Here is a 17606-nt window from a genome sequence, read left to right as displayed (position 1 = left end):
GTTTGAACTGAATTATTCAAATGAATATTACAAAAATAATAGAATTAAATTTATTATTTTTTTTTTTTTTGTCTTCAGTCATTTGACTGGTTTGATGCAGCTCTCCAAGATTCCCTATCTAGTGCTAGTCGTTTCATTTTAGTATACCCTCTACATCCTACATCCCTAACAATTTGTTTTACATATTCCAAACGTGGCCTGCCTACACAATTTTTTCCTTCTACCTGTCCTTCCAATATTAAAGCGACTATTCCAGGATGTCTTAGTATGTAGCCTATAAGTCTGTCTCTTCTTTTAACTATATTTTTCCAGATGCTTCTTTCTTCATCTATTTGCCGCAATACCTCTTCATTTGTCACTTTATCCACCCATCTGATTTTTAAAATTTTTCTATAGCACCACATGTCAAAAGCTTCTAATCTTTTCTTCTCAGATACTCCGATTGTCCAAGTATTCTGTCTATTCCAGGAGCCTTTCTGCCATTTAAATCTTTTAATGCTCTCTTAAATTCAGATCTCAGTATTGTTTTTCCCATTTCATCCTCCTCAACTTCCTCTTCTTCCTCTATAACACCATTTTCTAATTCATATCCTCCGTATAACTCTTCAATATATTCCACCCATCTATCGACTTTACCTTTCGTATTATATATTGGTGTACCATCTTTGTTTAACACATTATTAGATTTTAATTTATGTACCCCAAAATTTTCCTTAACTTTCCTGTATGCTCCGTCTGTTTTACCAATGTTCATTTCTCTTTTCACTTCTGAACACTTTTCTTTAATCCACTCTTCTTTCGCCAGTTTGCACTTCCTGTTTATAGCATTTCTTAATTGCCGATAGTTCCTTTTACTTTCTTCATCACTAGCATTCTTATATTTTCTACGTTCATCCATCAGCTGCAATATATCGTCTGAAACCCAAGGTTTTCTACCAGTTCTCTTTATTCCGCCTAAGTTTGCTTCTGCTGATTTAAGAATTTCCTTTTTAACATTCTCCCATTCTTCTTCTACATTTTCTACCTTATCTTTTTTACTCAGACCTCTTGCGATGTCCTCCTCGAAAATCTTCTTTACCTTCTCTTCATCAAGCTTCTCTAAATTCCACCGATTCATCTGACAACTTTTCTTCAGGTTTTTAAACCCCAATCTACATTTCATTATCACCAAATTATGGTCGCTATCAATGTCTGCTCCAGGGTAAGTTTTGCAGTCAACGAGTTGATTTCTAAATCTTTGCTTAACCGTGATATAATCTATCTGATACCTTGCAGTATCGCCTAGCTTTTTCCAAGTGTATATTCTTCTATTATGATTTTTAAATTGGGTGTTGGCAATTACTAAATTATACTTCGTGCAAAACTCTATAAGTCGGTCCCCTCTTTCATTCCTTTTGCCCAGCCCGTATTCACCCACTATATTTCCTTCCTTGCCTTTTCCAATGCTTGCATTCCAATCTCCAACTATTATTAAATTTTCATCTCCTTTTACGTGTTTAATTGCTTCATTAATCTCTTCGTATACACACTCTACCTCATCATCATCACGGGCGCTTGTAGGCATATAGACGTTAACAATCGTTGTCGGTTTAGGTTTTGATTTTATCCTTATTACAATGATTCTATCGCTATGCGTCTTGAAATACTCCACTCTCCTCCCTATCTTCTTCTTCATCACGAAATCTACTCCTGCCTGCCCATTATTTGACGCTGAGTTAATTACTCTAAAATCACCTGACCAAAAGTCGCCTTCCTCTTCCCACCGAACCTCACTAATTCCTACTACATCCACATTTATCCTATCCATTTCCCTTTTTAAATTTTCTAGCCTATCAACCTTTTTTAAACTTCTAACATTCCACGCTCCGACTCGTAGAATGTTATTTTTTAATTTTCTGGTGACCCCGTCCTTAGTAGTCCCCACCCGGAGATCCGAACCGGGGACTAGTTTACCTCCGGAATATTTTACCAAGGAAGGTGCCTCCATCATTGCTATATGAAAATGCAGAGCCACATTTTCTTGGAAAAAAAGCAGCTGTAGTTTTCCATTGCTTTCAGCTGCGCAGTACTCAGAGGACTGAGTGATGTTGGTATGGCTGTTTAAGTCATTCTGACTCACGCCCCTAACAACTACTGAAAGAGCTGCTGCCCTCTTTCAGGAATCATTCCTTAGTCTGGCTCTCTACAGATACCTCTCCGATATGGTTGCACCTTTGGTCCAGCTACTCTGTATCCCTGAGCACTCAGCCCCCTCACCAACGGCAAGGTCTCATGATTCATAGAGGAGGATTAAATTTATATTAATAAAATAATTTTAATAAATTAAAAACATTTCTGTTTAACAATAATGGGCTTCCCATGGGGACTGTGTGTGAAGCTAGAGTGGTGAGGTATGCGAGTACCTCGATGGAGGCTAGACCAATAATCACCATCAACTGGTGACAAACAGGGTATTACTGGGGTGCTATTTTGGGAGGTGCAATTGGGTGCTTTTATAATATCTCTGCACACAATCATTTGATTTTCAAAATTCAAACAGAGTATTTGTTAGTAGATTGAATGCTAACTTTTGCATCAATCAGGTACACTCTCCATCTAACAGATCATGGTTATTCAGAAATGTTTATATATGTATAAAGTTTGTCTGGTTTGATTGTTATCACATTATGCGAGAACCAACCGACCGATCACTTTCAAATTTACAGGATACATTCATGTTATCCCAGCCATCGACCAAAGCCCTCACTCCCTTGAAGATTAAGATATCAAAAATATTCATTATTTCTTTGCCCTCAAGGAGGGTGAAGTTGTGAATTAAGGAAAAAATAGATTAATCCTTTTATGCTTTTACTTCATTATTATATTTCTGCCACCATGGTAAAGAAATAAGTTATGAATTTTTTGTCGTCAAAGATGCGGGTACTTTAGTTACCATAGTTACTATTATTCTATATTTTGTAATTTAGTTTCTTTTTCAGGTCTCTATAAAGCCTGAATACTATAATTATCGTTTATCAGTATTATTATCACAACCATGAAGATAACGTACAGTGCGGTGGTCCAGGGGTGGAGCTCTCTTGGCAGTTGGGAATGGCAACCAAAGCAAACTCCGCGGGTGTCCAGGGCGCTGGCCTCCCTGGCAAATTGGTAATAGCAAGTGAAGCGAGCTCTGTGGCCATGGGGTAGACCCCTTGGCCCTTAGGAGCCCCTGAGTAAGCTCCAGGATTCACCTGGGCTGACCTAAGCCCCAAGGGTCCAGCTTTTGGCTAGATGGGCCGGCTAGTGTAAATAAATAATTATTAGATGTATCTTGAGATTTTGCATATATAGAGAAATATTTATACTAAATTTTTTTGTCAACAAGTTTCTGAAATATAATGTAAAAACTGTTAAGAAATATTGTTGAATATTCCCCACCCCTCTGACTACTTAAAACTCAATTTCCATGACCAGTATACAAAAATTAAAAATGGCAGAAAGTACCCCTCATCTTTTTTGATTTTGTCCAAAATTTAATGATATCAATGCCTTATAAATACAATTTTTTGAACCATTTATGAGGAATTTATATTTAGTCAGTCCAGAGATATTAATTAAATACAGACTAATATATATGTGTGCACATACATACATTTTCCAGAAATCTCTTTAACTTTTGTTTGTGTTTTTTAGACTAAAAGGTGGTCTTGAAACATTAACAATTACAAAAACCCAGATACACAAAATTTGGTTGATCGCTGTATGTTCATTTTATAGCTATGCTACTGCAGCTGCAATAAAGCTACAGCCGGGTCAATAAAATCTATTAATAATTGTTTCATTAAAAATTTGTCTTCCTTAGTGTAATTACTCAAATTGAGTAAAAATTGAAACAAATATCTGTAAATTTGAGAGTAATATAAGTCAAAGAAAATAAAAAATATTTTTCCTTTAAAGAAAAATAATTTTTAATATTTTCATATTTATTACAAATTAATGGAGGCTAAACAATAATCATCTAATTTTTCTGTACATTTAGTCTTTTCCCATGAAGGTGGATCTAGGCCTGTGAAACCTGTGCTGCCACACAGGGCACTACTTTAAGGGAGCGTCAAATCCAGAGTAAGACAAAAACAAAATAATTAACTGACTAAAAATTTGGAAAAATATTTAGTCTGTAAAACTCAAACTATGAATAAAATATTTTAATGTCTTTTGTACAGAGTGTGACTGTAATTAAGTAATATCAAGTACTATTTATAAGTAATTTTAAATATTATACGAAATGTATGACTCGTATATAGATCTTGGGTCTTTTCCGTTACGAGTCTACATGCTACAGACAGTAACAGACGGAATGTGAGACAAGTCGAAATCACACAGACTCGTATTTATATAAGTTTATGTGGAGGAATAGCTATCAAAACGATGATTTATTTGAGAAAATGTTAGCACACATACTGGTCTTCTGTATACGAAAATAATTATCTTCCTTTCCTTTCACCCAAGATTCCTATATTTTCTTATTTTCCTAATAATAATAATTGTAAAATAAATGACATTCAAAAAAATAAAATAAAAAAATTGAGGAAAAGAGTTAGTGACCCTCCCATGTTTCCGAAAGATTAAAAATGGATTTGTCCAAATAGGCGACTCCTTGTTGGCCAAGAAGAAGGTGGAGGAGGGTTTGATGACTTGTCACATGCTTGCCACTTCACCACTTGCCCTTGGTTAGAGACTAGACAAGGGAAACAACAGTGCATCCTGCGAATCCGAATCCTCTTAGTTAGTGTTCTTGTTATGTTAGTGGTTACGATTACAGAGCCAATAAAGATACAAAATTAAGGAACTACTAAATTGCACAATTACTTGTAATTGTGCAATTTATTAATGAACTACAACATTTTAACAATTCTGAATTTTGACAGAAATGTCAGAGAAAAAGAAGCATTCTGAATTCTTTTACTGAAAAGGGAAATTACGAGTTGAAAATGAGAGGAAAAAACAAGCGTCGGCATTGAAACGCTTTATTTTGTGATGGTGAGCACCGAACCAGTTACCTCCTCGGAAAAATTGGCATATGTGGAAAAATATGGGAATGAAGAATTACAATAAAAATGCTAGGAAATATCATCAGCATCAGTAAAATCTTCTGAGCCATTATGTATTTTAATACAGGTAAGTAAAGTTATCATTTTTTTTACCAACAATTTGTAATAGATAAATGATTTGTTTATTCTTATTGTTGTAAGCGTTGGTATAACTAGGATGAAAGTCTACAGGGGGACTGAGCTTTTCTCAGGGGGACTGAAAATTTCTCAGGGGCATGGTATACCCCCATGATAAAGGGGGTATACCATGCCCCTGAGAAATTTTGAAATTTTAATTCCTTAAAATCACATTTTAGAGGTTATTTTTGCCAAATAAAAGTGTAGGGATGTATTTAAAAACTAACAAAAAATGCATTAAAAAAATTATGATTTCAATCTCCTAGAAAATTCACTCTAATCATAATAAAACTTGTTCATGAGAATTAAAACGATTCTTACACATCTGGTCTAATATACTATTATTTTATTCTAATAAGTAAGATAAAAAGGAATAATATATACTTCAGCATTGAAAACCACACCAACATTGACATACTGATACTGTAAATTAACAAGCATAGCATGGTAGCAGTTAGCAGCATCTAACTAATCAATTAATAAAAAAATATGTCAATGTACTCAATATGAAAAAAAATATGGATCTATTGAAAACATTAAGGGAAGAGACCAAAACTTACTGAAATCTCATTGTTGCATCCCTGCTGACTGCTACCCACAGCTTGTTTTGTTGCTTTTACAGATTTTATATTTAGAATTACATTTTGTATAGGAAACTGTTTTGCTGTACGTCATTAATTCTTATTTAAATTTGAAAATTTTTTAAATTACAGTAATAGTGGACAAATAAAAACAAACAGTGTTGCATGTGGCATCTTGATCAAAATGTTGCGATCCGCCTTGAATGACCACAATGTTGCAAATGGTGTCTTGATCACAACTTGTATGCTTCTTCCTGAGTGTCTCGACACAGGGAACTATTTTTGTTGATGTAAGTTGGGTACTTTTTTTGTCGATGTGATTTGGTAGTGTTTTTTAAGTAACTGTCTGATTAGTGTTTTTTGGTAATTTCAATGATTATGCTACATAGAGAGGGAAGTAGTGCATACTTCTCAATACGGATGTAGATGGTGGGAAAAATACAAAATATGTAACAGTATTTGGAAATGGTGACATAGGTGATTTTTAATGGTAATTTGTTGGATATGCAGGGATGAAGGGAGTGTTTGGTAGATGTGGGTTTTTACCTCTCTACTTTTATTATATGTTTCTTAATTACTTATAATATCAGCAGCATCTCTTACTTTCTTCTGTGGTGTTTAAGGGTGTTTACTAGTACTATTCCAATTGATACGACATAGATACATTGTGTTGTGTATTTATAAAATAAGTAAAGTACAATTTAAGTGTGAGTTTGGTAATACTGAAGTAACAGTATTAGGACTAACTTGGGATTTTCAGCATTATATACTAAATTTTATCTATACTTGTTTTTTGTAGGTGACTGATGAATCTTTGATTGCTGATGCCAAAGATCTTAAAGAAGAAGAGGATAAAGAGAAAGACAATGAGGAAGAAAACAAATCTCCCTTACGTGCAGAAGACAAATCTACATGTCCGAAAGAACCTTTAGCTGTGAAGGTAAATTACAGAAAATTTTAATTATGTTGTCACTTATGATGTTTATGTTTATTATACAATTATTCTCTCACAAACCACAAGGGCAGTGATTTATAAGAAGTCCTTATGCAAATATGAAAGGTTTTTGGCTAAATATTTGCCTTTGGAGAGTACAAAAATTTTTTTAATGTCACTTGTTGGATTTTTTGTGGCAAATGTTATACACTGTGCTTGTGTGTTCCATTTTTCAGTTTTTTAACTCATTTTTAAGTAAAAAAAATGTTTATCTATGTTTGGGATAGGTATTTATGGTCTGGTGCTACCGTCTTAAAACAGTTTAGTTAGAAGTCATTTAGGTAACTTATGATTATGATGTGATATTCGTAATAAGCAGTTCAAAAACCATGAAAAAAATGATTTTAATAAAATTTGGTTAATAAATTAAAAATACATTTTTCTACCAACATTTTTATTTTAAATGGGCTGTTTTTAAAAATTTGGTTTTTTTATTTACCCTAGTAGTTTTGATATAACTTGGTAAAGTATATCATATTTCAAGCATTTAGATTATTTGGATATTTGAAAAACGTTACGTCACTAATAGAACAGTATAGAACCTTAGATCTCTAGATATTTTAAGATTTTGAAGCTTTTAACACAAACTATTCATTTGATACCTTCTTTCTTTTTCGATTTCATCAAAGCCAGATAATGAAATAAATTTTCATTTTTCTTGATAAGAATAGAAGAGAAGAAGTCTGTATATTTCCATATTTTGACAATTTCATTAATACAGATTCATTTTAAACTACTTTCATTTTCAATTTCATCAGAATCAAATGGTCAATATAAATTCTAAATTTAATATTTTCTCGTACAGAATTGAACTTCGAACCAGGGAATTAAACTATTGCTTTTTTAATATTTAATGCAGTTTTCATTTTGTAAAAGTAATATTAAAAGATTTCTTGATACCTGAAAAAATTATTCACTTACATGACTAACTGATTTATGTATAGCAAAATATATGTTTTTTTTTTCAGAATTCTCAAGAGCAACTAACTGTATGTGTCACATGACCCTGGAGAATGACCAGTCTATATAACTGACACTGCTTGACAAATTCTTGTTAAGTGTGGTCCAGAGCAGATTTCCAATGTAGAATTTCCCTTAAACATAGACAATCACATATTTGGTGCCACTCATTATTGCAGTCACCTGAACAACGGTGAAGTAGTTCAGTGCAGGTAGCTAATTTACTCTATGTCAAAAAATGTTATTTTCTGCTTTTGCTTCTGCCTTTTTGACAATAGCAGAACAACTTTATCTTTATCTTTAGAATTTGGTAACTGTGACTGTTAACACATGTGTGAGATATTGTTTGAACATAAAAAGTCCTCTGGACACACATGAGATCATTTCAATCTTAGATTGAGTGTAGTTGGGCAAAGCAATCTATCACGAAAATCAAATAATCAAGTGTTCAAGTGCATGGTGGTTATGTCAAAATTTTGTCCCCTCATAAAATCTAGCACTTCTTGGTAATACAAAGAAACTGTATGCAAGAGATAATGGTAAGTTTTTGAAAATGTTAGAGTTTGTTGGGAAATTTGACATAATCATTGCTGAACAGTTATGCTTTTAAACCATTTTGAATATTTAAAGCTGTCTCTGTGTATCATGCATGTGCAAGGCTACGATAATGGAGCCAAAATGATGGATAAACATGCTGGAGTACAAAATAAATAGAATCCTCACTTTGAATCCTTGAGCAATTTTTGAATTGTGCAGTGCTTATTCTTTTAACCTGCCTGTGAACGACACAGCTCTTTTTTTTACTGAAGCAGTAAATTTCATCAGTACAGCATAAGAAGTACACAATTTTTTTTCTGTTTCAACCCACCGATGGTCTAAAGAATTATGTGATTTCTTTGACACTAAAATTCCTTAGTGAAACTTGCAGGGAGAGTAGAATTGATGCGATAACTCTTCTTAGATACCAGGCTGGAAAAGTTTATGATGCCTTGTTTGAACTTTCCAATGATTCCAAAACAGATGGCTGTGGCAAAACACTGCACTAAAAAAAAAAAAATCAGGAGTTAACACATTTATCTCCTGTCTTCTGTTGTGGCATTCGGTTCTGTTCAAAATTTGATCAGTAAATTATTGAAAAAACACTTCAAAGGCTATAAAATTCAGTGATCAAGTGAAAACTTATTTTAAAGACATGAGGAGTGACAAAGGATTCAAAATAGTTCGTACTGATGCTAGGGAAGTTGTTAAGGCTCTAGAAATCGATCCATCCTTTGAAAAAGAGGCACAACTACGACATAGAAAATAAAAAGGTGGTTTGGTTACGAGTCTCAGGATGTACGTCATCTTGATCCAAAGGAAGCATTCAAGAGGAACTTGAATGGAACTCGTGAAACAACACAACATTTTTGGTTTCACGTATGACACTGAAACTGAGGAAAAGAAACACTTTTGGAAAAATGTGCCAACTTACAAATCACATTAATGAATGGAAGTCATACCAACACAGATTTTCAACTTCACCAAGAATTGTTGGTCATTATATCCATCTACCAAAAGACTGTTTAAGGGGACCAATGGAGATATTAAAGTATTTAGATGAAAACTTCCCAGAATTGTATGTAGCCCTCAGAATTGTCCTCACTCTCCCAGTCACTTTTGTTTTAGGAGAACAAAGATTTTCAAAACTTAAACTCATCAAAAACTACTTAAGATCAACAATGTCTCAATAACAGTTGGTTGGTTTGTTGTTGATTTCAATAGAATATCAAATTCTTCAAAAGATCAATATAGATGAAATAATCAAAGATTCTGGCAAAAGAAAAGCACGCAAAGTGTTACTGTAGTTCTAAGTTAACCTATATGTTTGAATTCTTTATAATATTATATTACAGATGTAAGTTGCCAGTACTTTCCAAAATCATCGTAAAATTTTATCTTAATATTAAGTTATATATTTTATTATTTGTAAATTTTCAAGATGCAGAATGTTCCAGTAATTGTTTTGCCAATATCAGCAATTGATAAACTAAGTAAATAAAAGCTGCCAGTACTATAATAGATAATAGCAATGGGCATACTGTGTAAAGAAGTTCATCATTATTTGATGGCTTCTCCCTGTACACAACAAGTAAAAATTCAATGCCAAATTGTGTATAAGAAAATTAATGTCTCGCATAGATGAACATTTTATCTCAAGCCGCTCATGTCGCTGATAACTCGCAGTTTCTCAAATGACTATTCATTTCCAATAGTACTTAATAAGGGAAGAAACGATGAAGAATAAGTAAGGGTAAGAATGAGTAGAGGAAGGGTAAGTTAATTGACAAAGAGATTTGCTTTTGATTTGGGTGATCTGCAATCTTATCGAGGATGCAAATTACCAAAAATATATACTCTATCAAATTATTATTTTCAACTTTATATTTTCATAAATGTTTTACCTTTCTAATGGAAAAAATATGAATATACCTGTTCCAGCTCTGTTTCTAGACATTCAACTTGTTGTCTGGATTCTTTTGTTAATTGATGAATAGCAGTTACATGACGTTCTCTTATCTCTGATTGTGTTTTCAAAAACTCTTTTTTTAATTCTTCAATCTCATGTTCCTTTTCTTTTATTTTGCTGGAAGAAATGTAAAAATTATTTTTTTATAAACAAGAAAAGATCTTTCTTTATTATATTTGTTCAGTATCCAACAGTATTGATTTTATTGTCGACAAATAATTTTTCTACTACCACTGATAGATCATGCAATTCACATTTAATAAATTACAAACAATTTTTCTTCAATACCTTTATTTTCCAGCACTATTTAAGATTGATATATAAATCCTGTGATAGTATTTAAAATTAAAAAAGTGTATGGTAACTTATCAAATCAATAATTTTTATTTTACTTCTACAAAAATTTTCATTTATGAATAAGTTAGAGTTTAATTAATTGTATACCTTTTAAAATGACAACTAAATATTTATACACTTCTACTCATATCTAATTAATATACCTTTTATTATTTTATAGCATCAGACTGATTCAAATAAATTACATGGAAATTTTGTTTACTTTTTTACTGTATTATACTTTGATTTGTTCTGGTTGACAGACTTCGACTGACCACTTTACTAAACATACTTTGAACAATTCTTTTTTTAAATAATATCTTATTGCATTTTCTTGCATTCCTATTCTTATTTATGTCTTACATTCCTTTTCAGAACAGATTGTATTTTTTATAAAATTTTGTATTATTATAACAATATTTTAGGTATCTTAAAATAACATTTTGTTAAAAACAGTAAATATAAAAATTAAGTATAATATTAAATTAATAAAAAGATTAAAACATAATATCAAGAACTGTAAATTATATAATAATTGTGTTATTTTACCATACCAAATATAGAATAATTAATAAAGTGAATAAATTTAAATATCTACGGAAATAACTAAACCCAACGCTATAGGTAAAGAATCGAATAAAGTTAAGTGCTAGTAAAATGGATCTTGCATATCACTTAACAAAGCATTTATACAGTAAAAAATCAATTTCCAGGAAAACAAAAATTAGGCATTATAATGCAGTTATTATACCTGAATGTTTGTATGCCTCGGAATATTTATGATGAATAAGGTAGGTGAAATTGAAGAAAGAGAAGAAAGAAAGGAAAGTATTATGAAAAATATTAGAGGCATTTAAAATTGAAGAGGATAAGTGGAGTATTAGAAAAAATGAAGAGCTTTATAAATTTAAATATAAATTTGGATTGGTGAGGGAGAGGAGGAGGGAATTGTGCTATATTTAGGACAGTGGCTAAAATGTAATGCATCTTTGCTAATAACTCAATGGAAAAAAACATTCAAATGAAACAAAAAGATATGAAGCTACATCTTATTAATTACAAGAACTACTTTTCAACAGAACCTTGTTAGGTTGTATTTTGTTTAAAATTTTACTTTTTCAAGAAAGAACCAGGTTTTTCAAGAGTGAACTTGTCAATAAGTATTCTGGCGGTCTTTCCTTAATCATCCAATGTATCATGAATGTCCTTAAAGTATTTATTTAAATTTGAAGCTAAATCAGGTGGAAAATAATTCACAATTCAGAATGTGTTACTGAAAATTATTTTAAACACATACCAGTATTTAGGTACACAATGAATGAGATCCAGGAAAACGAGGATTTATTTAAATAGGATTATTTAAAAATTCATCAGCAGAGTAATATTGTTTCTGTTTAAAAGTGTCTTTTAATTGTCAATAAAAATAATAATAACAATAATAACAAACAATATTTATCCCTAACAAATAGGCAACTGAACTGTTTTTGTATAACTCAATACAATTACTTCAGTTTATGAGAAAAGATCTTTTAATAAATTACCAAACCATTTTAAAAAAATCTCACTTATTTATTTAAAACTTACAAATTTTAATAAAACCATGGGATAAAACTAAAGATTTAGAACTGAGATAGGCAAAGTATAATTAATGTGAACAATTAGAGAATAAAAAATAGAAAAGAGAAATGTGAGTACAATGAAATGGTTTTATAATCAATGGCAAAACAATTAAATTAAATATAAAAAAAAAAATTTCGGTAAGAGAAAATTTGTGAACAATAAGCAAAAGAATGTCAGAAAACTTTTATCAATATTTCGTCTGATCTAGTTAAAACTAGAGATCATCTGAACATACAACTAATGCATTTCTGATTTTTTTCATATAAAATCAAGTTACAAATAAAGAAAAAGAGAACTAGTAAACATAAAAGGTAATTGAAATTCAAAGTTTCCAAAATTTTAACTTTTTAATGAATTTAAACATTCTTCAATACTAAAATTGTAAAGGAATAAAACAAAGAAAATTGTTGTTTAAAAGTTTCATCTCAAACAGAGTGGTGAATTCTTTATGTAAATGAGTTCATACCACTTCAGCTAACACTTTTATATAATCTCGAACAACAAAGCTGTACATATATATGACAAGTAGATTTTTGAACAGAACTTCTTTTCAAAGAAGAATAAGTTTTTAACTATTCACTTCTTTTCCTTTAACAAAGTTTATGAGTGTATGGTATTTTAAAGTTATAAAATATCTATAAAAGCAAACAACAATGCTTTTATCAATGAAAAGTCATTAATTGATTAATTAAGCCACTATTGTAAGGAACAACTCTCTTTATACTCACTTCATCATTTCACTTTGAAGGCATTTTATTAAATTTTCAGCCTTGGACTTTTCATTTTCAAAAGACATTTTAATATCTGAAACATAAATCAACTGTTATCAATAGATATACATTTGTTTAACCATTGTTAACATTTCAATAATTAAAGGTAAAAAAAAAACATTAGACTCAGAGTAAAAGATTACAGTTTGATTAACAAAAGAAAATTCCTAAATGCACTATTATAATTTTTAAAAAATTTTCATAAAAATAATGATAAAAGTTCATATTCTATGAGTGTTAAATACAATTTCTTTTTAAAAATGAAATTAACTCTATAAAATAACATATATCAAAGCATAAAACCAATCTTTTCTAAAAATAATCTCATTATTTCACTTCTTAGTAGTGTACTATACAGAATGATTCAGGAGTAAAGTGAAATAATTTGATAACTGTTTCTAAAGCTTGAAATAAGGAAAAAAGTTTATACAAAACAATTGTTCAAAAATGCTTTGATACCAAGTTATGGCTAGCAAAAACTTTCGCCTGGATTTCAGTTCCCCCTGCAAAATGAGGTCATACTAAAATTTTTTAGTCACTATGAAAGGAGTATAAATATAATAGTTTGTTGTGTTTTTTGATCTGAAAAATCAAATTAAATAAGTCCTGAAACTGTATCTTCAGAGCTTTCATGATATCAAACATAAAACAGAAGAATTTGGTGACAAAAACAAGTTTTCTTTTTAGGTTTGAAGTAAACCCATCAGGTTGGTTTTAACTGAGTCATCACAGGTCAGTTTTAACTGATCATCACAAATCAGCTGATTTTGAAGTCAAGAGTTCTGAGTTCAAATCCTAGTAAAGGCAGTTACTTTTATATAGATTTGAATACTAGATCCATGGATACAGGTGTTCTTTGTTGGTTGGGTTTCAATTAACCACACATCTCAGGAATGGTCAATCTGAGACTGTACAAGACTACTCTTCATTTATATTCAAACATATAATCCTCATTCATCCTCTGAAGTAATCCTTACGGTGGTTCCAGAGGCTAAACAGAAAAAAGGAAAGGTTTGAAGTACAATAACTTTGTTAAATGACTAATAAAGGAGTAAATTTTGTTATCAAAACTTGTAGAAGATTTAATTCTTTCTAAGTTGATGTAATAAAATCTGTAAAAAACAAAAAAAATCAACTTTTAATAGAAAAATGTTATGGATTTGTAAAAATTAAAAGCGCTTGATTTTAGTACCATAAATTTAGACCTTTGAAAAATTAGGTTGCCAGCACTAACTGTATGCTTCAAAATTAATTTGAATACAACTCATTGTCATAAAAGTTATGGTTACTTGTTATTAATAAATGTAGGTAGTTTAGTTGTTTTTGACATAATTTTGATTGCGTTTCATTATTTTTAAGAATCAAATTACATAGTGACTTCATGATTGTTGTACTCTATTTAGCTATGTTTATAAAAAAAAAATCAGGTGACCTAATTTCACCGGGGGAACTGAAATCTGGATAAAATTTTTCACCAGCCATAACTCAATAACAAAGCGTTTTCGAACATATGTTTGTATGAGCGTTTTTCTTTATTTCAAGCTCTAGACAGTTACCAAATTATTTCTTTATCCTCCTGAACCACTCTGTGTATTAAATTATAATACTATAAATAGTCGTACATCGATATTAAATGATTTTCATGTTAAAATGATTTTCATGTGATTTTTACATTTCAATGATTTTTGTAATATAACAGAACAAACTTGCATTAAATTAATCAAATTTATTTAGTCATTTTTTAATGTATATTGAAGTAAGTTTTTAAATGTATTTTTTAGTGCATACTTTATACCCTTATATCATATAAACATATGATATAAGGGTATAAAATATTGTACCATCTCATATTGGCTGGCCTTCCCTCTTTTTATTTATTTTTCAACAATTTTTTTCTTATTTTACTTCTATTTTGATTCTATTTCAACAATATTAGAAAATTATTTATAATTTTCTAATAAAAGGTTAATGTTTTTTGTCAATAAAAATTTCATCAAAATACCTGTTTGATTTTCTTAAAATGTTTAATTGTTTATTAATCCTCAACCAATAGAATTTCAATATTCAAGCTAGTTTTTTTTGTAAAACTTTATTTGCCTATTGAACAATTAAATTTTTGATTTTTTCATATTTTAGGATTATCAATTTTTTTGTATTGAAGAGAGAAAGAAAGTGATTATGATTTATTTAATCACACTCAGTACTTTCCCACATTGTAATATATTTCTTTGTATAATTTTAGACCTCATCAATATCAAAATGCTATTAATTACAATTATGGTTTTTAATTTTTATTCACATTTTACAAAATTACCAGATTTTGATATTTTAATAAATAAATGACCAACTTTCATCATTCAAATTTTGTTGCCTTTGTAATTTTCTGCAGTTTAACTTGATCTTTTGCTGTAAGTTCAATTTTAACTCTCTACAAATTTCGTAGTACAATAAAAAATGTTGATTTCATCAGGCAAAATTTCCTGAAGTCTGAATTTCTGAATCATAGATGTCTTAAATTTTATTCTTTACTGTTGTTGTTATAGGTTCACTGTCTGCATATGCACCATTAAAAAAGTAATTTTTCTGCAACTTTAGTAAATTTAGTTTTCTCCTTCTACTTATATAGAGTAAATTTTATTTCAAATATAATAGCTTCATAATTATATTTAGCCCAACGGGCTGGTCCAGTGGTAAACTCATCGTTGCAAATCATTTGTTTAATGGCTGATTTTTGATATCAAAGGTTCTCCTAGTAAAATCCTAGGATAAGCCTAAAAAAATTCCTAGTAAAAGCTAAATTACTTTTATACAGATCTGAATACTAGACACTGGTGTACTTTGAAGTTGGGGTTTAATTAACCACACATCTCAGGAGTGGTCAGCCTGAGTCTGTACAAGACTACAGTTCATTTACATGTCATACATATCATCTTCCTCTCATTGGCACTGGAGGGGTTGTTTATTGTTCACTGGTTGAATAGATTGCAACATACACATTATGAAAATAAATATCAATATTTTTCAATAGTCCTCTAATTTCGGAGCCTTTGTTCAGTCATTTGGATTCCAGCCATCATGTAAGTCAATGAGTTATACCTCGACCGTAATGTTAAAAGAAAATATACCAGTTGTCATCTAAGGAAGTTCAAGTCCAACCACAGCTCATAAATAATATCAGCCATCAGAACTTCTCGAATCTGTTGAGCAATGATGGGATAAATTATATATTTAAGAATTACATAAACCTTTAAGAATGTATTTTATAAGTGAGTATTACTGATTTTTTTTTAATTTAAAGATAAGTTACAAGGTGACTCATCTATTTTATTTAATTATATATTTTATTCAAATATGAATTTGTTCAAAGTGATATTTTTTTTTAATAATGTTAATAATTTCTTCCTTAGAGGCACAATTATAAATTAACAAAATTTATTATGACTTTCTAAAAACAGCAAGTTTAAATCATATCTAAATTCTTTTTTATTATTTTTTTAATTTTTGTAGTTTTTTTCTTAAGTGCCAAGAATCTCACAGGAAGAATCTGATGTCCTTCAAATCTAATCAATCATTTATTATAATTATTATTATTGAAATTAGTAATACTTAGATTTTTTATTTTGTTATATTTTTCCAAAATTCTTTCCTAAAACATAAAGATTTTTTTTTATTCGAACAAAGGGGATATTCCAATATGCAGTTACAATCTCATTCATAATAATTTAAATTAAGCAAAATTACAGTATATAAAATTTTTGATCGGTATATAAATACAAAAATTCTTCTAAAATCCATTCATTTGTTAAATATCAAGTTCTATACAATATTTTAAGAAATTCATCTACAGAATTTTGAAATGTTCTGAGAGTAAAATAAAGCAAAAAGTACCTCAGTCTCAATACTTGGCCTATTACTATTCATTCTGTACATAAATGATACAAGTTATGGAAACATTCTTTCCTTTGTAGATGATACTCAGCTAAAGGCTGGAATGCTTTATTTAGAAACATAAGTTCTGATTTTCCTTCAATAGTCCAATGGATCCTTACAAATAAGCTAACAGTTATTTACCTGTGAAAAAACATACTCTTCCATTTTCATGACAGTGTCACTGTACCAACTTTTAAACAGTTACTAATAAATTAAACTAAGTTAAACAGTTAATAGTAAATAATCTGAACATAACTTTTAACAAAGTATGGTGTTAAGTATTTGGGCAATACATTTGATTCTCATTAACATTGGAACCAACCTGTTGGAAAAGTTGAAGAATATAATTTCTGTTTGTTAAATTAGGGAAATCCTCAGTAAAAAATGGATAAAAACGTAAAAATGTTAACAATTTAATTTTAACGTTAATTTTAATTAATTTTCATAATTTTTAAATTTTAATTTAACTGAATAAAAGTGTAAATTCTTAAAATAAAAAGATTAAAGTTTTAAATTTTAAATAAAATAAATAAATGATTTATAAGATATTATATTTTATGAAGTTTGTAATGTAATTTCAGATGAATTTATGAATATGTAATGCACAGCTGATGATGCGAGAAAATTGGAAAAGTGCTCCTACATATTTATTGAAATAAGGTAAGTCATTCTAATTTATTTATTCTGTACTTTGGTTGATCT

At 29.9% G+C, this 17606-nt stretch overlaps 1 protein-coding gene across 1 annotated transcript in view; it reads right to left on the bottom strand.

The window, feature by feature from the left end:
* Nucleotides 1-17606, bottom strand: part of LOC142326971 (uncharacterized) — a 38814-nt gene that overhangs the window by 5853 nt on the left and 15355 nt on the right. Inside the window, exons 3-4 of the mRNA XM_075369703.1 lie at nucleotides 12933-13008; nucleotides 10212-10365 (exon numbers count right to left, since the gene is read on the bottom strand). Of these exons, the coding sequence (XP_075225818.1) occupies nucleotides 10212-10365; nucleotides 12933-13008 (230 nt within the window). The remainder of the gene's footprint in view (nucleotides 1-10211; nucleotides 10366-12932; nucleotides 13009-17606) is intronic.

This window comes from Lycorma delicatula, chromosome 6, assembly GCF_047948215.1.
Source record: "Lycorma delicatula isolate Av1 chromosome 6, ASM4794821v1, whole genome shotgun sequence".
NCBI classification, from domain to species: Eukaryota; Metazoa; Arthropoda; class Insecta; order Hemiptera; family Fulgoridae; genus Lycorma; species Lycorma delicatula.
The sequence above is the reverse complement of the archived record's forward strand: the minus strand, read 5'-3'. Positions and strand labels throughout refer to the sequence as shown.